The sequence below is a fragment of the Balaenoptera musculus genome, chromosome 19, assembly GCF_009873245.2.
Source record: "Balaenoptera musculus isolate JJ_BM4_2016_0621 chromosome 19, mBalMus1.pri.v3, whole genome shotgun sequence".
NCBI lineage: Eukaryota > Metazoa > Chordata > Mammalia > Artiodactyla > Balaenopteridae > Balaenoptera > Balaenoptera musculus.
The window spans coordinates 58,785,940-58,811,677 of record NC_045803.1 but is presented as its reverse complement, the minus strand read 5'-3'; the positions used below and the strand labels follow the sequence as shown (position 1 = coordinate 58,811,677).

The 25,738-nt window shown below is 54.4% G+C and overlaps 1 protein-coding gene across 1 annotated transcript in view; it reads right to left on the bottom strand.

Annotated features, from left to right (window-relative positions):
• The window catches only part of JPH3 (junctophilin 3), an 82,197-nt gene extending 66,065 nt beyond the window's left edge, over positions 1 to 16,132 (bottom strand). Inside the window, exon 1 of the mRNA XM_036833182.1 lies at positions 15,491 to 16,132. Within this exon, the coding sequence (XP_036689077.1) occupies positions 15,491 to 15,872 (382 nt within the window). The 5' untranslated portion in view covers positions 15,873 to 16,132. The remainder of the gene's footprint in view (positions 1 to 15,490) is intronic.
• Between the last annotated feature and the right edge of the window lie 9,606 nt (positions 16,133 to 25,738).

The window sequence follows — 25,738 nt, the reverse complement described above, 5'->3', positions numbered from 1 at the left end:
AGGGGGCGTCTCCCAGCAGATGGAGAGCTGTCCCCAGGCTGGGGGTCCTGCTCCATGGGCAGCTGAGGCAGACCCGCATTTTCATCTCAGGACTTTGGGCCAAACCGAGATCAGGTGAAGTGGGATCAAGCCCTGGGCTGCCGGGTGAATGGGCAGCATTGCCGGGCATCACCTAGAGACCCCCGTGCCCTGGGGACCCAGTTCTACTTAGCGCCCCTCACCGTCCCGAGACGGGGGCACAGGGCTGGACGCTGGGGCAGGGGTTCCTGCCTGGGGCACAGGAACAGCCGGGGTGGCCCTGCTCTGGGTGGGTTCGGGCCGCTCTGGGCTAGAGGACAGCCATCCTCAGGGGCTGCTGCTGGGATTTTGTGGGAAGGTGTGTGGAAGGGGCTGGGCTCTGGGCTTAGAAACAAGGGGCGGAGTGAGAAATAACACATGTGTGCCCCTGACAGCAAGGAAGGGCTCATTCTCCCTCCCCTCCCCCCCATAACCCACCCCCAACTCTGTCTCTTCCTCCCCAGCCCTGCCTCTCCCCGTCCCTGTCTCTGTCTCTCTCCCTCCTCTGTCTCTGTCTCCTCTGTCTCTGTCTCTGTCCCCTGCCCTCCCTCTCTGTCTCTCCACTAACACTCCTGTCCTTTCCTCCTCCTGCTTGGCCTCGAGCTAGCAGGACACTCTGCGCCTGTCAATTCACGGTCACTGTCAACACGGCAGCCTGGATCCAGCCCCGAGAAAACCCTGACTTCTGCTATATTTCTGCCGCATTCTCTCAGGGACCCACGATTAATTTCTTCTACATTGAGCCCTGCACTGTGGACACAGCCGCTGTCCGGGCAGCGTGGCACACCAGGGCCCAGGGAGACTCCGGCCCAGCTGTTGCCTGGGACCTCGGTCCCTGGTGGGTTACCTCCTGGCTCTTGTTTCTCCGGACAATCAGGTTGGTTCTGTGCAGACCCAAAGGGTCAGGCCGTGGCCCCCACGGCCCGGGGGGTCTAGTCCCCAGACATGGCCCCTTGTGCTCTGACCTCAGCCATGCTGGTCCCCCCGTGCTTCCGGGGCGGCCCTGTTCCCTCTGCCTCTGGGTGCTTAAAAATGCTCCTCCTGGAGCGCCTCGGACACCCGCCTCACTCCTGCCATCCTCGGGTCTCTGCGGGAAAGTCGCTCCCCTAGAAGGCTTTCCCAGATGCCCCAGACACCCGCCAGCCCCAAGCTGTTAGCCTGGGCCCAGCTTCCTCCATCCCATCAGTGTTAAACGTAAAGGACTCACTGACACGGTCCCCAGCCTGTGCAAATGCACGCACCGCCCTGGGGCTCTTGGTTCCCTGATCTCCCTGGGGCCAGCTCATTGTCCGGCACAGTCCATGCTCAATAAATACCTGTGTGGGTCCCAGCTTCCCTGCAGATACCACTGCTGTTCTCTCGCTGCTGGTAAAACAGACCCTAAATGCAGCCCATCAAAGCCACCTCGTTGAGAACTGGACAGGACCACCTGGCCGCTTAGCTGGTGGGCTGAGGTCCCGACGTTTACTGAGCCCCTGCTGTGTGCCTGGCACTGTGCTAGGTACTCTGGGGGCAAGAGAAAGGCACCCACGATTTATTTCAAGGAATCCACCATCCAATGGGGGGGGGCAGCATGTCAACGCCCACCCTGGGGATGGCTAGGAGTCAGGCGCTGCAGTTTAAGTCACCGTGGTTATCTGCAACACATAGAAAAGCTTCAGAACTCAGCAGTAAGAGGACAAATAACACAGTCTTGATGTGGGCAAGGACCTGAACGGACATTTCTCCAAAAGCACACAAATGGCCAAGAAGCGCATGAAAAGATGCTCAATATCATTGGTTATTAGGGAAACGCAAATTGAAACCACAGTGAGATACTACTTCACACCCACCAGGATGGCTATAATCAAAAAGGCAGATAATAACAGGTGTGGAGAGGATGTGGAGAAACTGGAGCCCTCAAACCATGTTGACGGGAATGTAAAACGGTGCAGCTGCTCTGGAAAAGAGGCCGGCAGCTCCTCAAAAGGTGAAACACAAGAGTCACAATATGACCCCGCAATTCCACTCGTGGGTATTTACCCAAGAGAATGGAAAACATATTTCCACACAAAACTGTGTCCACAAATGTTCACAGCAGCACTATTCACGAGAGTCAAAAGGTGGAACCACCCCAAACGTCCATCAACGAATGGATGGATAAACAAACTGAGGTCTATCCCTACAGTGGAATGTTATTCAGTCTTAAAAACGAATGAAGTTCTGATACATGGGACGTGGATGAACCTTGAAGACATTGAGTGAAAGAAGCCAGCCAAGGAAGACCACATAGTGTAGGATTTCATCTATTTGACATGTCCAGAACAGGCAAATCCAGAGAAAGAGAGCAAATTAGGGGTTGTCAAGGTCGGGGCGGGGGCGGGGCAATGGGGAGTGACTGCTTAATGCATAACGAGGTTTCTCTTGTGGGTGACAAAAAAAAAAGTTCTAAAACTAGGTTGTGGTGATAGCTGCACACCCTTGTGAACTTCTAAAAGCAGTGAATTGTACACTTTAAAAGGATGGATTTTGGGGCTTCCCTGGTGGCGCAGTGGTTGAGAATCTGCCTGCCAATGCAGGGGACACGGGTTCCAGCCCTGGTCCGGGAGGATCCCACATGTCGCGGAGCAGCTGGGCCCGTGAGCCACAATTACTGAGCCTGCGCGTCTGGAGCCTGTGCTCCACAACAAGAGAGGCCGCGATAGTGAGAGGCCCGCGCACCGCGATGAAGAGTGGCCCCCGCTTACCGCAACTGGAGAAAGCCCTCGCACAGAAACGAAGACCCAACACAGCCATAAATAAATAAATTAAAATTTAAAAAAAAAAAAAAAAGGAGGGATTTTATGTAAATTATGTCTCAGTAAAACAATACCATTTGTCTTCCCTCAGGGTGCAGGCTTGATACCACCTCTAGGATGTAATAAGGATAGGTGGGGAAAACAGGAAGCGTGGAACCGGGACTATCACCCACCACTGGTGTCTGTAAATGGTTTACAACAGTAATACTAGCTTACTTATGGAGCACCTGTGCATACCAGGCGCCAGCTCAGAAATCTTCGCCTGGGCTCGCATACAACATTCAAGATGCCCCACGCAGGCTCGTAACCAAGGATCTGGGGTCTGAACTCAGCCCTGTGCTGTGTGATTCTGTGGCTTCCAGAACCCAAATCTCCCACATGACTTTGGCAAGTCGCTCTATCCCCTGGCCTTGGTTTCCTCGTCTGTAAAATGGGCATAGTAACTGTGTGGGCCTGGCCTCACGGAGTGTGGGGCAATCAGATGTCCTAACGGACGAAAATGCTGGCCACGTGGCCGGGACAAGTGAGGGCTGGGTCCCCATCCCACCTCTGCTCCTACTGTCCCACCCCCACCCCCTGGGCCTGTCTCCACCCTCCTCCCCTCCCTGCCCTCCTCCCCCTCAGCCGATTCTGAGTCCTGGGGCCCCTCCAGGGACAACCTCTCTCCTGCCTTTTGCTACCGCCTCCCAGAGTATGATGCCCCATTGAGATCCAGACTCACAACCTCCACCGCAGCCTCGCCATCCTCACCTGGCTCCACACCCACCCCTCCCCCAGGGGCCCCTCTGTCCCCGGTGCCTGGGTGCTGACCGTCCCGGACTCTGCCCGCCTGCTCTGCTCACCTCTGAACTCTCAGGGTTCTGGTTCTCTCCAGCCCACTGTCCCCACCTGGACCCAGGCCATCATCCCTTCCCCACTGGACACCTGCACCGCCTCCCAGGGGCCCCCAGCTTCCTCTCTGGCCCCCCTTTCCTTCCCCACCCGGCAGCCAGAGTGATTATCCAAACACAACCGTACAACTGCCACACGGCCCAGCAAACGTACTCCTGGGCATTTATCCCAGAGAAACGAAGACTCAGGTTCACACAAAGCCTCTACGTCAAAGTTAGCAGCGGCGGGTATTCACAGCAGCCCCACGTGGGAACTACCCCAGACGGCCCTGGACGGTGACGGGGCAGCGCTCCATCCACTCTGGAACACAGCTAGCAGTGAAAGGAACCAACTGTCGACGGGAACAATGGCCTGGACGGGCTCCAGAGAACCACGGCGAGTGACAAAGGCTGCTCCCAGAAGGCCACATTTGTAGAACACTCTTGAAATGAGGAATGGAGAGCACGTCAGTGGTTGCCGGAGGCTGAGGAGACACAGGGGTGAGGGGGAGTGGGTGCGGTCATGGAAGGAGGGCCGGGGTCCCTGTGGTGATGGGATATTCTGTATCGGACTGTATCAATGTTGGCATTCGGGCTGTAACACTGTACCAGAGTTTTGCAAGATGTTACCCTTGGGGCGGACACGGTGGAGGGCTCGGGGATGTCCCTGTATTATTCTTACAACTGGACGTGAATCTACAATTATCTGGAAACAAAACGTTTAATTACAAAAGGACAAACATCAGATCGAATTGCTGTCCTGCTTAAACCTTTCAGAGCCCTTCCCTGGCCTCTGGACAAAATCCAACGTCCTTCCCATGGCCCGGAAGCTGTGTCAGACCCCTCACCCTCTGCCCTCACTCTGCTGCAGCCCACGCCTCTGCCTCTGGGCCTTTGCACGTGTTGTTCTCCCCACATGCTCGTTCTCCCGCTCTCCACACGACTGCCCCTTCACATCCTCAGCTCTCTGCTGGTGTGTCATTCATTCATCGTCCAGCCATGGTCCCCCAGCCTCCCCCTGCTGCAGGCGCTGCGGCCGTACCGGGGGCCACAGTCAGGAACCTGACAGACGGGCCTCTGCCCTCTGGAGCGTGGGGGCCACGGGAGCCAGCGCACAGGCGCGTGTGCACACGGAGGGCCCGGAGGGGCCAGCAGGGGGGCGCCACGCCTGGCAAAGCCACAGACCCCACACCGTCCTCACCAAAGTGGACTTCAACCACTGCAGCTACGTCTCTGAACTCAGCAGGAAGCAGCCCAATGGCCAGGGGTGGGGCCGTGAAAAGGCTATGCACACAGGTTGGCTGCACGGCCCACAGCCCCTTGGCTTTGCTTCTACATCCAGCCTCCGACAAAGCCTGCCCGGGTTTGTGACACCGGCCTGCCAGGTAAGATCCCGCCTGGTACTCCTGGGAGGGGTCCCCTGGCCTCCCTTGGTTCCTGAAACCCTCCCCCGCTGAAAACCCTCCCAGCCTCCCCAGGGTGTGGCTGCCGCCCACCCCCCCTGGAGATGCCTCCCCTCCTCCATCTGCCGTCCTCAGCCCTGATGCAGAGGCTGGCTCGCGGGGGGTGGGGGGGGGGAGGGACAGGTGCTTCTCAAGGCGTGGTCCCCGGGACCACCTGCGTCAGGTGGCCCCACGGCAGGCCCCTGGGCTCTCCCCTGGGAGCCTGTCCAGGTGGCCGGAGTTAGGCGATCAGCCCAGAGACTGCAAGGGCAGCCCTGTTTCAGCATTTCCCGTCTCCACTGCGTGCCTGAGCCTCAGCTCCCCACCTGTAAATCGGGGGAGTCACGCTTCTCTCACAGGGAGACCACACGAAAGAAGGCTGCGCAGCTCCCAGCTCAAGGCCAGACACTCGCCAGGCCTGAGAGTGACAGCCGTGAGCCGGGGGGGAGCAGGACGGGAGGAAGGGCAGAGCGTCAGATGGTGGCGGCAAGGGCGGACCCAGGAGTCCTCCAGGAGAAGCTATGGAGCGCCCTCACAGGAGAGGAGGGACGGGGAGAGGCCCGCTGCCCGCTCCGGGCCTTGGCCTTGCACTCAAGCCTATGGGACGCCGCAGGCCCTCCTCCCACTTCCCGCTGGCTGTGGGATCTCGGCACGTCTGGACAGCCGTGGAGGATGGAAGGGCTCTTATCCGGGGTCCATGCAGAAGTCTCAGGGAGTCTTCGACCCCCAGAGGTGCCCACAAAACATCGCATGAGTACAGGGACTTGCCTGCCTCCTGGGAGAGGACCACAGCTACCAAATGCTCTCAGAGGGGTCTGGGAGACCCCACAAGTTTATGCGTGGCTGGGCAAAGGCCCAGCAGAGGCTCAGGTCCAGAAGACTGTGTCATCCTTCCCTTTCTCTGCTTCACTGTTAGACCTTGGGCTCCTCTGGGCCTCAGCTTCCTCAACAGTAAGGTATGGGGTGGGGTCGGGGGTGGGCGCTGAAATGATCGCTCCATTGGGAAATGCCATCGCTAGGTGCCAAGGGCGGCTCTGGGCCAGCCGAGGCCCACTGCCCCCGGCCATGCGACCTCGCCAAGCCACGGAACCCTGCACGCTTTACTTTCTCATCATCCCTTAAATGGCAGCACGTGCTTTACCCCAAAGCACTGATTTAAGGACTAAAAGAAGTAACATCTATGGTAAGTGCACAGTCCAGTAGTTGGGACAAAGTGGATGTGAAAAACAGTGATTATCCTTCTTCCAAAGGAATCTCCTCGCTTTAGGATTCTAGTTAACATGTATGCACCTCGGAGCACGTTCAAACCGAAGCCTGTAGGGCATTGTAGTGGGTTGAAGAGTGTCCCCCAAAAGATACGTCCATGTCCTAAACCCTGGTACCTGGGAATGTGCCCTTGTTTAGAAAAAGGGTCTCTGCAGATTCAATGAACTTAAAGTTCTTGAGATGAGATCACGCTGGATTTTGGCTGGGCCCAAAATCCAATGAGAGCCATCCTTACAAGAAACAAAGGGGAGGGACTTCCCTGGTGGCGCAGTAGATAAGACTCCGTGCTCCCAATGGAGGGGGCCCGGGTTCGATCCCTGGTCAGGGAACTAGATCCCACATGCATGCCACAACTGGGAGTTCGCATGCCACAACTGAGGAGCCCACGTGCCACAACTAGGGAGCTGGCGAGCTGCAACTAAGGAGCCCTGGAGCTGCAATTAAGGAGCCCGCCTGCCACAACTAAGACCTAGTGCAACCAAATAAATAAATATTAAAAAAAAAAAAAGAAACAAAGGGGAGACACAGACACAGAGAAGGAAGCCACTGCTGACAGAGCGGAAACGTAACAGCACTTACATGTGGTGCTTGGGAACGCTACAGTCTCTTTCGTTTTCATGAGCCACTTCGCCCAGAGTTTTAGAAAACTCTGTCCAGAGCAGCGACTCTCAGCCCTGCCTACTTTTATCACATCCCCAAGCCAGATGCCACCGTCCGAGATCCTGGCTGGAGCAGCGCTGCGTGGAACCCAGACGGATCCCCCCCTGAAGCCGTCCCGGTGATTCCGACACGTGGCTGAGGCTGCTCTGGACAAGAGGCCGTCAACCCGAGACACATGTCAGCATCACCTGGACACTTTGAAAAAGAATCTCGGGCTTCCCTGGTGGCGCAGTGGTTGAGAATCTGCCTGCCAATGCAGGGGACACGGGTTCGAGCCCTGGCCTGGGAAGATCCCACAGGCCGCGGAGCAACTAGGCCCGTGAGCCACAACTACTGAGCCTGCGCATCTGGAGCCTGTGCTCCGCAACAAGAGAGGCCGCGATAGTGAGAGGCCCGCGCACCGCGATGAAGAGTGGCCCCCACTTGCCGCAACTAGAGAAAGCCCTCGCATAGAAATGAAGACCCAACACAGCCAAAAATAAATAAATAAATAATTAAAAAAAAAAAAAAAAAGAATCTCAACACTCAGGCCACACCCAGACCACCTCATCAGCGTCTCTGGGTGGGGCCCAGGCACTAGCATTTTCCAAAGCACCCAAGATGACTCCGTGAGCAGCCAAGATCGGGACAAGTGCGCTAAAACGGAGCTGCCCGCGTGAGAACCACCCCGGCGTCTTGCAAGCATGCGGATTCTAACCCTGCAGGTCTGCGGGGTGCCTGAGCTTCTGCATTTCTAACAGTCTCCAGGGACACCATCCCTGGTGGTCCCACTGTGCAGCCGGGGTTCAGAGGCACTGCCCAGCACTGTGGTTCTAAAGGTGGGGTCCTCGGGCCAGCAGTATCCGCATCAACTGAAACTTGTAAGAAATGTAAAGTCTTGGGCGACACCTCAGACCCAGAAATTCAGCGGGGGGCCAGCAATCTGTTTTAGCACACCTCCCAGGCGACCCTCACACACACTCACGTGTGGGACGCACCGGCCTGAGTAACAGACAGTGGCAGGACAGCACCAGCAGCGGAGACTGACCCTCGATTCGTTCAGAGGTCTCCAAAAGCACCAGGGAGCCCTCCCTGCATCCCAATCAACACCTCTGACATTCCCGGGAAGGTGGGAGATGGAAATGGAAAAAATTATTATGACTCCATCGCAGAGATGAGAAAGCCGAGGCCGAGAACAAGCCTCCTGCAAAGTCAGCAACTTCAGTCGTGGGGTAATGGCCACACTGCCCACCGTCATTCAGACACAGCTCAGGGGCCCCTCCAGGGACGTCTCTGCTGCTCACTCAAGGAAACACACGTCTCTCCCTCCTCTTCTCAGAACTCTCACCTGTGGTACTTCCATTGGGGATGCCCAAAGTCTGGCATAAGAAACCCCTAATTATCTTACATAGTTTAGTTTTGCATACAGGCTACATATTCTTCTTGGTAAAAGTCATGTCCTCCTGTTTCTTGTGTTTTATTTTTCATTTGCTTATTTTTTTCCAACAGCCTACATTACTGCAAACTATGTACTGTATACGTAGTGCTATAGACTGCAGTTTTGTGTCCCCCCCTCCCCACCAAACCATACGTTGAAATCCTAAACCCCAAAGTGATGGAGTTAGGAGGTACAGGCTTTGGGAGGTGATTAGGTCATGAGGGTGGAGCCCTCATGATGGGATTAGTGCCTTTATGAAAGAGACCCCACAGCCTCCTTTGTCCCTCCCCTCACATAAGGACACAGAGAAGGTGGCAGTCTGCAACCCAGAAGGTCCTCACCAAACACCAAATCTGCCAGTGCCTTGATCTGGGACTTCTCAGCCTCCAGAACTGTGAGAAATGAATGTTGTTGTTTAAAACCCCCCAACCCCTGCCCCGTCCATGGTATTCCGTTACAGCAGCCCAAATGAACTAAGACACAGAGTCAGGCTCAGCAAAGATTGCCAGGTGGATTCATCAAAAGTGGACCTGAGCTTTTCAGTCTTTATGCCTTGAACATAGTAGGAACTAGTAAATGCTTCTCAATGAATGAATGAATCAAGCTGAGGAAAAGGGATCATTAGAAAGTGTGCAGATGAAAGGGTACTTATTTTTCTGCTTGTCTTTCCTAGCACTTTACAACGAAAGCTGCTCATTAGACAGTGCTCCAAAAATGTCTCTGGCCATGAATGCCTCGCAGCATTAGGACATTATCTCTATTATGCACTATATTCAACACCATCCACCTTACTCATGTAACACACTGGCAGTCTCTATGAGCAACGACAGAGATGATAACAAAACAAAACCGACCAGGGAATTATAATAGCAATGCTTTAAAGAGCTTTAAAATTCCGCTTTAACTGTCTACATCCGGTTCTAAGTTCTTGCAACAACATGGATGTGTGAAATGATGACAGTGGATGAAATCACCAAACACGACTGCATTTGCACAGTTGATTCGTTCCACAAGTGTTTATTGAGTGACCACTGTATGCTGGCACTATTTTAGTGACTGGACACTCAACAGCGACCGGCACAGACACACAGCCCCTTCTGCATGACTCTTACACTCCACACCAGCGCTGTCCAAGAGGACTTTGTGTGATGATAGAAACATTCTGTCTCCGCACTGTCCCGTGTGGTGGTCACGAGTCACAGGTGGCACTTGAGCACTTGCAATGTGGCTTAGTGTGACGGAAGCACCGAGTCTCTAAATTTCATTTCATTGTAATTATTTTAAATTCAAATTCAAATAGCCGCATACAGATTGAGCAGGGTTGGTGTAGATGACTAATCCGATGATGCCCATTTAAAGAGAACGGAAGCAAAACAGTCTTTCATTGGTTGCTACAGACAAAATCGTTCCTTTGCTGCCTATGGTGTGCACTTTTTTTTTTTTTTGGCCACACTGAGTGGCATGTGGGATCTTAGTTCTCTGACCAGGGGTCGAACCCATGCCCCCTGAAGTGGAAGCACGAAGTCTTAACCACTGGACCACCAGGGAAGTCCCTGGTGTGCACTTATAACCCCTGTACACCCACAGGAACTGAGCATACACAACCCAAGGCAGAAATAAACCTCAGGTTTTATTTCCATGAGTCCTACTAAAGGACCCCACCCCAAAGCTGCCTTTGTTAGCTGGGAAATGCTCTCTTGGTTCACCAGGAGACATCTAGAAGGCACTCAACTTTTTCAGAAAAGACTGATAGGATTTGGGTGAAAAACAAACACCCCCAGTAGTGGTGTTTCATGGAGCATGGAACCCACACACTGACAGAGTGGGAGCAGGAAAACTTCTGGTGGCCGAGTGTGGAGGGGTCAGGGCCAGGTGGGCACTGGCCGGTAGACGCGGTCTGGCTGGAAGAGATGCCCGGAAGGAATTAGAGCAAGGCGAGCTCCCTGGCAGCCCAGGCAGTTTGCTGGGGGCGCTCTCCAAGGTGCTGAAGGGGCAGCTCCTCTCCTGAATGATGGGAGAGCCGGTCCCTTCCTCCAGCCCACAGAGCCTGTCTGGCGAGGCCAGGACCCCTTGCAGTGCCACCTTCATCGACCACGTGACCTTCCACAAGCCAGGAAACTACACACTGGGGAGTGGCTAATCCAAGAAGGGATGGACCACTGCAGAAATTTCAGACAAACACCATCCTCTCTTCCAGGGCTCACAAATCTAATATCTTGCTGACATATAAGGACCTAAGGAATGTTTTATACAGAATTATCAGCTCATGGTTGATAGCTAGCTGTCTTTAGAGCTGTGGAGGCCTGGCAGAAGATGAGGAAGAAAAAGTCTTGAAGCAAAAGGGCAGACATTCCTGGCCCTACCCTACTGCCACCATCACCGTTTTCCCCCAGGGGCTTCCTCTCTCCATGGCATCCTCAGGAAAGAAGGGCCCACGGCCCCCTCTCCTCGGCTTTGCTGCACGCACCGTCAGCGTCAGCTAGGGCTACTCACTAGCCAGGCGGCGGGTGGCTATTTTCGGAGGGTGCTGATCCTCACTTCCTCACCAGCCCAGTCAGGGTTCCTAATATAAAGCTCGTTAGATCGCTCCAGGGCTGCGCTGGATGGGGGGAGTTCTCAGCTACACTCCTTTCTCAGCTATTATTGGCAACAAAGAACTAGTTATTTGCTTTCCCCTCTCCTTTCACCTCATGGAGACTTTTCCCTCCCCAGAGGGGCTGAAAGGCTCTCTGAGGAGACGCTTTTATCTCCAATTGCCTTTTGTTTCTGAAATGAGTTCCTACTGGCGTAATACCCGTGTCCATGGACCTGCTTCCTCCTAAATTGAGCATTTGGATTAAAAAAAAAAAACAAAACAGTTTACTTTTCACATATTACTGGCCAAGCACCAAAAAACAGGACCAATGGTCATTGACTTTGTTTGGATGAGGGTTTTTCCCCCTTAAAGGGGGCATTAACTGCCTAAACGTGTATTTAAAGTGGAAACAAAGCCGCAACCCATCTGTATCTGAGCCCTGCTCTGCGGCTGGCACCCTCCCTTTACCGGGAGAGCCGCTTCTCAGGAGCAGGAGTTGGTAGAAATCTGGAGTACCTGGCAATGGAACAAAGGCGGAGGGTGCACATGGCTGTGTTTTGGAAGACAGGGTGGAAACCATCTCTGGGTGACAGGTGTACTGTGTGTGCGCGCAGGCACCGGGGAATCTGAATTTTGACTGTGGGCGTGTGTGATTCGTGTGGGCTGAGGGATCTGGGCCGGTGAACGGAATCTGTAACTGAGGGGGAGCGGCCGGGTGTGTGCAATGACTCATATCTTTCTGGCTGTGGGAGGGTTTTATTTGTGGGGGGGTAACTTTTGGTCCGAGGGATCCTGTGTGCATGGCACCCAGCAGGAAATATTTACCTGTACAGCAAAGCAGGGGTCCAGCGAGCGGAGAAGAGGGCCTGGGTGTGGTGTCTGCCCATGTGCGTCTGCCTACAACTCCTCTGCTGCACCCAGAGGAGAAGAACGGGTACGGAGGAAGAGGAAGGAACAAGGAGGTAGTTTTGCACGAGGGAGTTTAGAGAGAGGTGTTCCACACAGAAGCATGGGATCCGGAATCGCTGCCCCGAGCGTGAATCCTGGTGCCGCCCAGTGTTCATCAGCCAACTCATCTGGCTCCTCTGAGCCTCAGCTTCCCAATGTGGGAAATGGGAGGATGGAGAAAACCAAGCCCGGAGAGGTACAGGAATTGAGTGCTGTAATTATACATACACTAGCCACATGCTCGGCACACAGTAAGTGCTGAACATTGCCATTTATTATCATTTTCATTATCATCATTATCATGTCTGGCTACTGGTTCTAATAATGATCATTGTAAATGACATTCACCACATACGAACTGTAATAATAAAACAGTGTTAAATAATAATGAATGCTTACTCTATTCCTGGCATTGACGTGTACACCGCCTCAATTAATCTCCACCTACTTTACAGTTATTATCAGCCCTTTGTACAGCTTCAGAAACAGAAGCTCAGAGAAGTTAAGTAACTTGCCCAAGGTCACAGAGCAGAGCAAAGGCACACCTGGGATTCAAGCCCAATGGATGTCAACTCCACAGCATGTGCTCTTGCCACCCTAGGCCCCCCAGGCCTCACCGTCCATGTGCGGTCACCCGACAGACAGTGAAGCCCGCTCAGATCACTTTAGTGAGCCAATGCCTGCCTTGCGCCCGGGGGAGGATGAACCTGGAGGAGGAGGAGGAGTTGGCAGAAGTGCCCCCAGCTGAAATGGATTCCACACCAATTCCAGCCAAATGTAGACTACATTTGCCGTTGGTGCATTATTCATGAAAATCACCACTTCCCCAAGTCAGCACCGGGAGCTGGGCTGAAGTTCGGGAGCTTTGCTGACGCCTGCCCAATATTCCCATTCCCAGTGCAAAGGAAAAGCAGGATTGGAGTCAGGACCACGAACTCATGAAGGCTCTACTTGCCCTCTCCAAAACGTGGCCCACCCCCGCCCACCAGCTGACTTGCGAGCAGGCGTGGAGACCCACTGCTCTGTTCTGGCGGATTGCGACACCCCACGTTGGCCCTGCTCACCCCACGCACTGCTTGAGGGCAAACACACTCAACACTCACCTTCCTAATGAGGAGCGGGGACCACGTTCCAGAAAAGTGGACCCAGATGTCTGGGCCTGATTATTCCAGGCCAGAAAGGTCAATTCGACTTTCCATCATGCCCTGTTGCCAACCAAAGGCAGCAGTCGGCCTGGCGCCCTGCATCTGCGTGCCTGCCTCGGCTGGCATACAGGTGGTGTGATGTGAGGAAAGAGGGCCCCACCCTGGGCAGATCAGGGGTTCAAACCCTCGATTCTGCCTCCAAAGGCTGGGGGCTCTATCCTGTCTCGTGGGCTCCGCAGCCTCCCTGGCTCTGTCTGTGATGGATGTGACCCTTTCCCCTCCAACGTGTGAGACCCAAGCAAGACGGCGCAGAGGGAAGTGCCTTAGGGAGTGGACACGGCGTAGCCGGTTGAATGGCGGGTAGAGACCCAAGGATGTCCGCCCAGCGACAGCAGCACGCCTCACGACGACGCATCTGCTCCCACGCTCATGCCCAGCCACAGAATCAGACCCTCTCCTCCCAGTCATCACAGCGAAATTACCACCCTTCCCTCTGAAATGGAAGTTCCCTGAGGGCACAGCTTTCTGTCTGCTGTTTTCCCAGAGCCCCGAGCACCTGCTCAGACTAGGCACTCAGTAGATGTCTGTGGAACGGAGCATGGAATTCTGTGGGCCACTGAAGATTTCTGGGGAAGGTGGGCCGACTGGGGCGCTGGACCTCACTCTCAGACACTCTGCTGAGCTCCAGAGGGACCGGGGCTCTTCTCCTCCCAGGCTCCAGTCTGTAGGTGCAGGCACAGCCGGGAGCACCTCTGGAGGGACGGATCTGCCTAGCGGCCAGACCAGAGCCCCTGGGTGACGACGGTCCCCGGGCTCCCAAAGAGCCCAGCTGGGAGCGCCAAGCTGCTCAGCCACCCACCTCAGCCACCCACACCTGCGCCTGGGCCTTGCCGTGCCTGCGCGTGCACGTGTGCGTGCGCGCGTGCACACACACACACACACACCCGCGGCCTAGAACCCAGGGAGGGCCGTCTGCTCAGCCTGCCCCAGAGCGCCAGGGTCAGGGAGGCTCTCCAACCCACTCCAGGAAAACAACAACAGCACAGAAGAGGCCGCCTGGGACGGGGCGCCACGGCTTCGACAGGCAAGAGCGTTATATAAGTAACTGCCCCCCACGCCTCCTCCCCTCGGGGGAAAAACGAACCCTGCCTCTCGGTTGTATAAGCCAAAATAATAATTACTCTCCAGCCCTCCGTCACTTGTGGATGTGGCCGGGGAGCAGGTGTGTAGCACTCGGAGGCAGCGAGCAGGAGGCCACACGTACGCTCGTGATTTCTGTGCCGAAGCACCCAAGTCCCCGCTGTGCCCCACTCCTTTCCCAGGCACGCATGCCTGAAAAATCACTGGGGAGGCATGGAGCCACTTCTGAGGATGAGCTCCTAGGTGCGGGAGGGAGCCTCCGGAGAGCAGGCTTGTTTGGGGTCTGGCTTCCAGAAACAGTAAGTGCTCCACGCCTCTCAGACGCCCTGAGGAGTGGACACCGGACTGTCTGGGACGAGGGGAGGGGGGGACAGCCGCAAAGCTGGCCAGCGCTCCCTGCACAGAAACCATCTTACAGCCGCGGCGGCGGGTGAGCAGGCGGGCAGCACTCTGGCTTCCAGCCGGGAATGTGGTGGCATCTTAGAATGAAGGCACAGAGCACCCCTAAACTAGTGGTGAAAATGATTCAGCCACTGACAGGCGAGCTTCCTGGGCTCGCGCTACACAGATGGGCCTCCCTCCCTCCCTCCCTCCCCCCAGCAGCCTGCTCCGGCAGTGCTAGCCCGCGTCCAACCACCTAGAAGTTTATTGCCTTGTTGTGATGGTTTGGGTTCGCAGCCCCCGCCTCTAGCTCTCCCAGCCGCTCTCTTTCCATTGGCTTGGGTTGATCAGGACTAAGGGAGGCCCGTCGGCACCGCAGGAAAACAAGCAGCAGAGCTGGGGCCTGACTCCCAGAGGCCGACACCCAGGGAGCTTTGCCAACAAGGGGAGGGGGCCCTCTCCCAGCCCCCCTGCGCCCTTGCCGGGTACCGGAGGAGGCCGCGGGCCCAGTCTGGCCTTTCCGGCCTGCTCCTGGACGATGCACTGACACTCGGCTCAGCTCCGCGGCTCCCGGGCCTGGCACTGCTCCTGGAAAGCCCCCAACACCCTTTAGCTAGCACAGGGGCACCGTCCCCCGCCAGGCAGTGGGGCAACCTGTAGCCAAGGCCGCTGTGGCCTCCAGGGAGCCCCAGGAAATGCCCCAGGTGCCCACGGCCCTCTGGAGGGAAAAGCTGGACTTCCCCAGAGATAAACAGAAGAGGCAAGAGAAGAAGGTCCCTCCTCCGCCAGCCCCCGCGCGCCCGGCGCACCTACCTCCATCGGAGTAGGTCTCGGTGCCGTAGCCGTCCTGCAGCCCGTTGCTCCAGGTCCCTTCGTACTTGGCCCCGTTGCCCGTGCACTCCCGCACCCCGTAGCGCCCCTTAAATCCGTGCGTCCACTCGCCCTTGTACACCCACTTCCCCTTGCTCTCCAGGCCGATGCCGTGGCGCTTGCCCTGCGCCCAAGTGCCCTGGTACGTGTTGCCGCTGGGCCAGGTGTAGACGCCCAGTACCTCGAAGCCGTGGCTCCACGAGCCGGTGTATTCGCCTTGGCCCTTGGGGCCGGTGCAGACGCCATGGCCGTGCGCCTTGCCGTCCTCCCAGCCTCCACAGTAGGACCCTCCATCGTCAAAATTAAACCTACCCCCACTGGACATGCATGTAACTCGGTTTGCAAATCCCGCAAACGGTGAAAAAAAAAAAAAAAAAAGGCGATCAACAAACCGGAGTCTTGGTTGGCTGGCTGGCTGGTTTTGTTTTGGTTTGTTTTTTTTTTTTTTTAAGGAAGAATGGAGAAAGCAAAAAACACAGCGAGCAGGTCCCGGGCGGCGGGCGGCCGCGGCGCCGGCTTCGGTGGAATTTAAGTCAGTTGGGGGCGATTATTCATTTTCGAGCTGCGCCGCGGAGCCTGACCAGCGTCTCGCGCTCCCGCTGGAGACAGGACCGGAGGGGAGGAGGGCGGGGGAGGGGAGGGGAGGGGAGGGGGAGGGAGGGGGCAGGAGCAGGAGCGTCTGGTGCAAACGGCTCCACCTCAGAGGCAAGTGCCCCTCGGAGGCGAGCCCGCCGGGCTGGCCGCGCAGGCCGGGCGGGGACAGCGGCGCTCAGGCCTGGGGCGCAGTCCCCCACCTGCAGCTGCCGCGCTGCGGGCGCCCGAGGGCGGCGGCGGGGCCCGCGGGCGGCGGCGGCACGGGCGGCGGCGCGGGCAGCTGCACCATATTGGGGGCCGCGGGCCGGGCCGGGCGGCGGCGGCAGCAGCAATGCGGCTGGTCGGGCGGCGGCGGCGGCGGCGGCGGGCGGCAGGCGGCGGGCGGCAGCGGCGGCGTGCGCTCCGGGCCTGCCTCGCGCGCTCGGGCCGGCGCGGCGCGCGCCCGCAGCCCGCGCCCCGCCCGCGCGCGCCCCCGCACCCCGCCGCCCGCGCGCCCCCGCCCGGCCCCCAGCCCCCGGCGCGCCGGCTGCCTGGAGAGGGGAGCTGGTCCGCCTGGTCCAGGGCGCGTGGCGCAGGCGGAGGCCCCGGGCGCCCCGCCCGCCCGCCGTCCCCTCTTGCTCCGGCCGGCCTGGAAATAGGGGTCCAGCCGGGGCGCCCCAGCCCCCCTTTCCCGGGACTTGGATTTAAAGGGACAGGAACTGCGTAACGGGAAGGCGCCCAGCACCCAGGGCGCTCTCTGCCCCCTCCCGGGAGCCGCGAGGTGAAGCCCTGCACAGCAGGCCCAGGGCGGGCCGGGGGCGCCCCGCATGTTTCGGCTCCCCGACCCCGAGCCTCGCCCCTCGCTCCCGGTTCCCGCCTGCGACGCCTGGCCCTGACTTGACTGAAGAGGCTTTTGGCGGACCACAGGTGGTTTTCTCTACGACAAATGATCCGTCCTTTTTCCTTACAGGCAGTTCGGATCCACATTTGGGGGAAGGGTGATGCTCGCCTTAGAAAACTGGTATTTGGAGATCAGCCCCGCCCCATAAATTAAGAGAAAGTCTGGCTACACGCACATACCTTGGAGTAAAGACACCCATATTCCGTCCCTCCCCCGCGCCCTGGCCAACAGGTAGTCCCCCATCCCGGGAGCGGTCGCGCTTTGGGGGAGCAAAGTGGCATCGCCACTCGGGCGTTATTAGGTCTCTGTCCACACATACTCCCACCTCCCACCCCCAAGAGATGGTGTCTGATTCCTGGATCCGAGTATCCTGGGACCAATTTGAAATGCATTTCCTGGACCATAAATCTGTAGGCAGGAGCCCGAGTTCCCAGCTCTCCCAGAACGTGTTGGGCAAATGGCAGCACCCCAGTGCTGCGGGGGTAGACTGCACAGGGTCGGGGCTCGTTGGAGTACAGCGGGTGACTCGGGCCGAGCAGAGTCAGGAATTGCAAGACAGGCCTTGGAGCTGAGATTTAGGACGCCAAAAGAGCTACACTTTGAAGTCTCCACTAGCCAGGGGCCCTGCTCACACCACCTGCCAGCACTGTTCCCACCTTTGGCCAAACCGGCTCTCACTGGAAAACTAGCCTCTCCTCCTTCTCCCAGAGTTCACGCTCAACTTCTTGTCTTGACTTGAGCACCAAAGCCCCCTCCCTAAAGGACCACCAGCCTGCAGGGCAGTCCTCTCTTTACCACCCCCCTGCAGAGGGACAATTAGGGAGTTTTCAGTTTTGCTTTGTGACTTGCAGTTACAGTGATGCAATGCACCTTCTAGGTGGCGCCTCCCTGTGCTCTCTGGAAGGTTTTTCTAAACTCCTAGGGGTGGAATTCTTGGGTTGAGCACATCTTGTACTTAATGGAAGTTGCCAAATGGCTCTCCGGAACACCTGGAGCAATTTCCTTCTCACCCTGCAGTGCACTGCACTTCTGGTTCTCCACTTCCCTGGCTAAAACTCGGTGTTATCAGACTTAGGTCTGCATTTATTTTATTTTGTCTCTCTAAATGGATATAAAATAGTATCTCATGGCTGTTGGGTGTAAATGAAAATTAGGTATCATGAATGTGTAAGGGAAAGGGCTGCAGACTTTCCTCAAGATTCAGATTCAAATCCTGCCTCCATGGCCCAGCAGCTGTGTGGCTTGGGCAATTCCCATCAGTTTGCTGTGAGAACTCAGCTCAGCTGGGTGCCCAGTGCCTGGTAGGCGCTCAAGAAATGGGAAGTGGTGTTATTAGAAGCCCAGCCGCCGGCAAAGGTCACAGCTTTCTACATGGGATGCCCAGCCTTCAGCCTGCTCCCCTCAACACTGCTGATGTAAAATTGCTGTTTCTCTTGGACAGTCTGCACTTTCTTTCATTTTATTTCCAAGCTCTCTTTTGCTGATTCAGCAGCCCTTCCTCACACAAGCAGTGGATTGCAACTGAGATCTCGTTGGGAAATGGTGATTGGTTCCTAGCAATTACTGGTCAGCACCTTCCACCTCTGGCTAATGCACACCCTTCCCCCAGGCAATTCCAATACACGCCCCCCCCCATGACCCTCCCTCCTCTCAGATTAGCTCCAACAGTGACAGACTCTCTTCCCTGAAATGCAGATATTAGAGGCATTCATTTTGTGCAATTTGGAAATCATTCTCCCATAAAGTAGGGCTGGCGGTATTGATTTCATTTTGGAGGAAACTGTCCAAGGCTATAAACATAGTACCACCCAGCAATCGCAAAACACAAACCAGGGAGAAAGAACAAAAAGCCAGACCACCATGAGGAATTTCACGGTTCTGTGCACCAGGCTCTGGGGTGAACACGTTAGTGACTCCACGGCAACTCCTCAGGTGACCTGGGCTTCCACAAAGACCAGGTTAAAGCCCGCTCTGGGAAGTGCCCGGCCAAAGGGAAGATATTGATTGAGCAGGATTCCAGCCCAAGCTGTCTGCTTTGCCAGCCTCCAGGGTGTGCACTGCCATTTCCCATGCCCACTCCCTCTTCCTGGGACCGGGAAGTTTTCCGGTTTCAGCTCTAGAAAGCCTTCCTGGTTTCCCTATATAAAGAACGCCTCCCTCTCACCTCCACAGAAGCCCATGTGTTTCCTTCAGAGACCTGAGCTGCAATCTATAGTTTCCCGTTTGTCTCCTTGAATGTGCCTGTGTTTACCCTACACAGTGAGACATCTGCATCCAGAGCTCCCTTTCTTCATGCTCTCTTCTAACGTGATACTGACGCTCCTCCTGCTGGGAGGTGGGCCGGCTGGTGAGTATAGCAGAAGTGGCACAATGTGATTTTGAAGGTTAGGGTGTAAACGGTGACACAGCTTCTGCCTCACTCTCTTGAGATCTGGGAGCATGGGCCCATCTCACCATGCTGTCAGGAAGCCCAAGCAGCCCGTGAAGAGGTTCACCAGGAGGGAAATGGGCCCTCCAGCCCTCAGCCCCAGCTGGACTCCCAGCCAACAGCCAGCCCCAGCTGACAGCTCTGTAAGCACACCACCCACGGGGCTTTCCCCACCATGCCTTGTCATAATTCCAATTTCTTTCTCCTTTTTGAGGTGTAATTGACACACAACATTATACTAGTTTCAGATGTACAACAATGATTTGATATTTGTATATATTGCAAAATGATCACCACAATAAGTCTAATTAACATCCATCACCATGCAGAGTTACAGAATTATTTTTTTCTTGTGATGAGAACATTTAAGATTTACTCTCTTAGGGCTTCCCTGGTGGCGCAGTGGTTAAGAATCCACCTGCCGATGCAGGAGACATGGGTTCGAGCCCTGGTTCGGGAAGATCCCACGTGCCATGGAGCAGCTAAGCCTGTGCACCACAACTACTGAGCCTGCGCTCTAGAGCCTGCGAGCCACAACTACTGAACCCACATGCCACAACTACTGAGCCTGAGCGCCTAGAGCCCGCGAGCCACAACTACTGAGTCCGCGTGCCACAACTACTGAAGCTTGCGTGCCTACAGCCCGTGCTCTACAACAAGAGAAACCACTGCAATGAGAAGCCCGCGCACCGCAACCAAGAGTAGCCCCTGCTCGCCGCAACTAGAGAAAAGCCCGTGCACAGCAACGAAGACCCAACGCAGCTAAAAATAAAATAAATCTATTAAGGAAAAAAAAAAAGATCTCTCTTAGCAGCTTTCAAATCTGCAACACAGTATTGTTAACTAAAGTCACCATGCTGTGCATTACATCCTGTGACTTATTTACTTTATACGTGGAAGTTTGTACCTTTTGACCCCCTTCACCCATTTCGCCTACCCCCCTCCCCTGCAACCTCCAGTGCAATCTGTTCTCTGTATCTGTGGGCTTTTTTTTTTTTTTTAGATTTCACACGTAAGAGAGATGAAATTACATTTGTCTTTCTCTGTCTGACTTATTTCACTTAGCATAATGCCCTCAGGGTCCACCTAGGTTGTTGCAAACGGCAGGATTTCATTCATTTTTATGGCTGAATGATATTCCATTATTTCTATATCTGTCTCACATTTTCTTTATTCATTCATCCATCAACGGACACTTAGGTTGTTTCCATCATAATTTCAATTTCTGAACAAAATAGATGATTATTGCTTTGTGAAGCCAGGCAGAGGTCATGTCAACCACAGCTCAGGGGCCACTGCCTGTTTTTATAAACAAAGTTTGATTGGAACACACCATGCCCACTTATTACACATGGCTACAGCTGCTTTTATGCTCAATGGCAGAGTTGAATAATTTGGACAGAAACCACATGGCCATAAAGCCTAAAATATTTACCATCTTGCCCTTTACAGAAAAAGTTTGCCAAGCCCTGTGTATTAGTCTGTTGAGGCTGCCATTACAGAATAACAGAGACTGAGTGGCTTACACAATGAAAATTTATTTTCTGGAGGCTGGAAGTCCTAGATCACGGTGCCAGCATGGTCAGGTCCTAGAGACGGCCCCTTCCTGACTTGCAGATGGCTGCCTCCTCATGGGTCCTCACAAGGCAGAGAGAGAGCAAGAAAGAGAAAGAGAGAGAGCTCTCTGGTGTCTTTTCTTATAAGGACACTAATCCTAAGGGATCAGAGCCCCACCCTTATGACCTCATTTAACTTTAATTACTTCATTAGAGGCCCTGTCTACAAATACAGCCACCCTGGGGGGTAGGGCTTCAATATATGAACTGGGGGGGAAACAAATATTCAGTCCATAATACCCTGTTTTATGCCACTAAATTTGGGGGATATTTGTTACACAGCAGTAGCAACCAGAATGGACTGCATGCTTCATGCAGATGGAGCCACACCTGTGTCACTCACTCTCATGCCCACCAAGCTGGAACACAGTCAGTGTACAATACACTTTTGTTGCATGAACATGCTGACCCAAGAGTTAGTGTTAAGTAGGGTGATGAGAGGGACAAATACCCTATCAGGCATTGGGGAACCTGGATTCTGGTCTCAGTTCTGACACTAACTTGTGTGACACTGGGCAACTCTCCCAGAGCTTCCCGAGGCCGAGTGGCTTTACCTATAAAGTGGGGAGCAAGATGGTTTCCCTGGTCCCTTGGCTCTCAGGCTGTAGGACTTCCCTTATCAGTCCCCGCCTACTCTTCCTACACTTCAGTGTGACCCTGCCCTGCTGTGCCATGGATTACTTATCAGGACTGTGGCCACAGCAAGCATTGAGCAAACCTCTTCAGAAGGGCTTATCTTTTTAGGGTCACCCAGGCCAGCTTCCAGGGCTTGATCTCTCCACCCCAAAACTGGCCCCACTACACAAACTCGTGCAAACGTGGGAATTCTGCCTGGCTACAGCTCCAGGAGCAGCTGTTGAGACAGGCATCCGTGATCTCATCTGCGCAGTCCCCTTTGCTGCCGGGGTGTGAAAACCAGCTCAGCTGTTTCCTCACTGGGAGCCCATTATGGGATGGCTCTGTGCCTCTCTCTCTTCATCTGTAAAATGGCACCAACACCTGTTCCTGTTTTGTAGGGTTGGGGCAAAGAGTAAATGACTCAACCCAGGTAAGTAAGGTGTTTGTACAGTCCCCACCGCCTCGTTGGTCCTCAATAACTCATAACTGTTATTATTATTATTCCTGCCCCTTTCCAGGAATAATTTTCCCAAGAATGAGGATGATCTTGTTACAGGAGCTGCCTCTGCCCCGAGGGGGTGGAGAGGTGCTGGAAGCCCCCGTGTCCTCCCCCTCCCATTCTCTACTTCTCCCAAACCACCATCATTCATCTTCCAGTTGTAACTCTCCGCCTGTCCCTGCTCAGGACCCAGAGAAGAGATGATAATTGCTTGGAGGTGCCCATGAGGGTCTACACCTTGAGACTGTCCTGGGTTCTTGATTCTCCCCAGACCAGAGGCAGGGAAAGATGTCAGCCCTGGATGGGAGCACAGTGAGGAGTAGACAGGATTCCTGGATGTCCTTGGCCGATTTCTCTGTTGCCAGGACCCTGAGCACCTGATTTCATCTAATTCCTGGCAGTACCCTTTGGGGTCCAGACTGTGACCATCACTTCCTCCTTAAAGATGGGGAAACTGAGGCTCAAGCAGGTAAAGTGAGTGACCCAAGGCCACATATGGCTAGCAAGTGTCAGCTCCGGAAAGGCAAGGAGGGGACTTCCCTGGTGGCCCAGTGGTAAAGAATCTGCCTTCCAATTCAGGGAACCCGCGTTTGATCCCTGGTCAGGGAACCAAGATCCCACATGCCAAGGGGCAACTAAGCCTGCACGCCACAACTACTGAGCCCGGGTGCCTCGACTAGAGAGCCCGTGTGCCGTGAACTACAGAGCCCACGTGCCCTGGAGCCCGCGAGCCACAACTAGAGAGAGAAAACCCGCACACCACAACTAGAGAGAAGCCCGCATGCTGCAACTAAGACCCAACACAGCCAAAAATAATAAATAAATAAATTAATTAATTAAATATTTTTAAAAAAACGAAAGGCAAGGAGAACTCTTTGGGGCATCTCACTCCTGGGCTGCTCTGGGATGCTGGCACCCAGACTTCAGGGCAAGCATCCCATCCCCAGGGGTTGATCTGTGTGGAGATGATAACAAAGGAATCCTTTGTTTTCGATTAATTGCTGACCAGCTCCAGGGTCAAAAGTCTGCTCAGGAGAAAAGTTGAGAACTTAATCTGAGCTTTGAAATGCTACCCTAAGACACCCTGCTGGGTGCTTCTTCTCTGCACCCTGTGGCTGCAAGGCCCACATCTGAGTCCCAGGAAATGCTGGTCCCCAGGTCACAGATAAGGCACTGAGGCAGAGAGCAGATAAGCAATTTGCCTAAGATAGGCAAGTAAATCCTGTAGGAGGTGGTTCTCCAAGCTTGACACTCCAAGTTCAAGTGTTTCCAGACTCATTCAAACTGTCCTCTCTGCCAGGAGTGTCAGGAACCTTCATCCTTGACCATCCCTCATTAGGACAGCCAGTGGGTGCTTGCTGCAAGCTGGGCTCAGTGCCCTGAAACCCCCAAGCCACATCAGCCCCTAAATGGTGCCACTTTACAGATGAGGAAAGTCTCGGGCACATGAGCTAACCTGTCTGTGAGTGGCAGAGTCTAGATCCGGAGCAGGCACGCGGGCACCCCCTCCTCCCTGCTGTCCGGCAACATCCCCGCCATCCTTCTCCCTAAACTACCCTCTCCCGCTCACTGCTGGGATCACGCCATCAGGAGCTGGCAGCAATAGCAGCAGTAATAGTACCCTGATGCGAGGCGGCCGCTCTGCTCTGCCCGGTACCCACCCCTCACGGTAACAAGATACATGCGCCACGTGGTTCAAGATACAGGATGTTTCCCTGAGCACCTCCCACCCATCGCCTCTCCACCCACTGCAGGGAACAGCTATTCTGAACTGTATCACCACAAATTCGTTTTGCCTTACCCTGGAACTTCATGTTAATGGAATCACACGTGTGTGTATAGCTTCTTTCACTCAACGTTATGTCTCAGATTCATCTGTTTTGTTACGTGCAACTGCACTTTGTTCTTTTCAGTGCTGTTACTGTTCCATTGCATGAATGTACTACAATTTATTTCTCTGCTCTCCTGTCGATACACAGGTGTGTTGTTTCCAGTTTGGGGTTATTTTGAATAAAGCTGGTATGAGCACTCCTATGTGTCTTCTGGGGGGCACTCATTTCTCTTGCGTATACACCTAGGCATGAACTTACTGGGACTAGAGAAGTATACAGTTGACCCTTGAACAACGAGGGGAGTAGGGGAACCCACCCTCCGTGCAGTCAAAAATTCACACATAACTTATAATAGGCCCTCTGTATCCGCAGTTTCTCTGCATCCACGTTTCTGCATCCACGGATTCAACCTACCACAGATCGTTTAGTACTGTAGTATTTACTATCGAAAAAAATCCGTCTATTTTTAAGTGGACCCACACAGTTCAAACCTGTGTTGTTCAAGTGTCAACTGTATTTAATTTTAGTCTTTAGTTTCCCAAAGTGGTTGAATCAGTTCGCACGCCCCCAGCAGAGGGTGAGAGTTCCAGTAGCTCCACGGCCTCACCAACACTTGGTAATGTCAGTCTTTTCAATTTTAGCCATTCTAGTGAATGTGTGGTGGTATCTCATTGTGATTTTAACATGCATTTCTCAGATAAACACTTTGTAAATTAATTGGGCTTACTTTTTCCTTGTATTCACTATTTAATTTTTATTCTTGATGTTTATATCTATTATTATTTATTGTTTATATCTATTTTTACAGTTTCCTTCTGAGAATATCATATGCTACTGATTTTCTGTTTAGATCGCGAATGTAAAGTTTTCTTTGAAAATAAACCTATCCAGGTTTTTTAAAAAAGGGGGCCAGGGGAAGATCTATTTAAAGAAAAATATTATGCAAACCACAGGCCATCAGGGATAAGAATGTGCAATTTAGTGGAACAGAGGAGGAGCTCTCCGATCTTAAAGATGGAGGCAAAATCAGGCTCTGGACAGAAAGCAGAACCCAAGTCCCTCTCTTTTCCTGAGCCCCACTGTCTGTCCTGCTGTTTGCTCTGCGTTTCCGCTGCCCACAGACCAGCTTTCTCTGCTGCAGTGTGCTCCTCCCATCACCTCTCAGTCCGACACCCTGGCAGTCAATAACCTGGACTCTATGGATCCTGACTTCCTGGAGAGATTCAGCTTAGGTCAGCTAGAGTCAGGTGTCCATTCCTGACCCAGTCGGCTGTGGTCAGGGAGTAGGGTCCTGCCCCGTGACAGCAAGAAGAAGACATGATTGGCATTTCTAGTGCAAGTTAGAGGAAGCAGATTCTGAGGCAAAAATTGGGATGTGTGTTCATGAAAAAAATGCTCAACATCTCTAATTATTAGAGAAATGCAAATCAAAATGCAAAATCAAAATCAAATCAAAATACAAATCAAAATCATCTCACTCCCGTCAGAATGGCCATCATCAAAAAGCCTAAATGGGGCTTCCCTGGTGGCGCAGTGGTTGAGAGTCTGCCTGCCAATGCAGGGGACACGGGTTCGAGCCCTGGTCTGGGAAGATCCCACATGCCCCAGAGCGGCTAGGCCCGTGAGCCACGACTACTGAGCCTGTGCGTCTGGAGCCCGTGCTCCGCAACAAGAGAGGCCGCGACAGTGAGAGGCCCACGCACCGCGATGAAGAGTGGACCCCG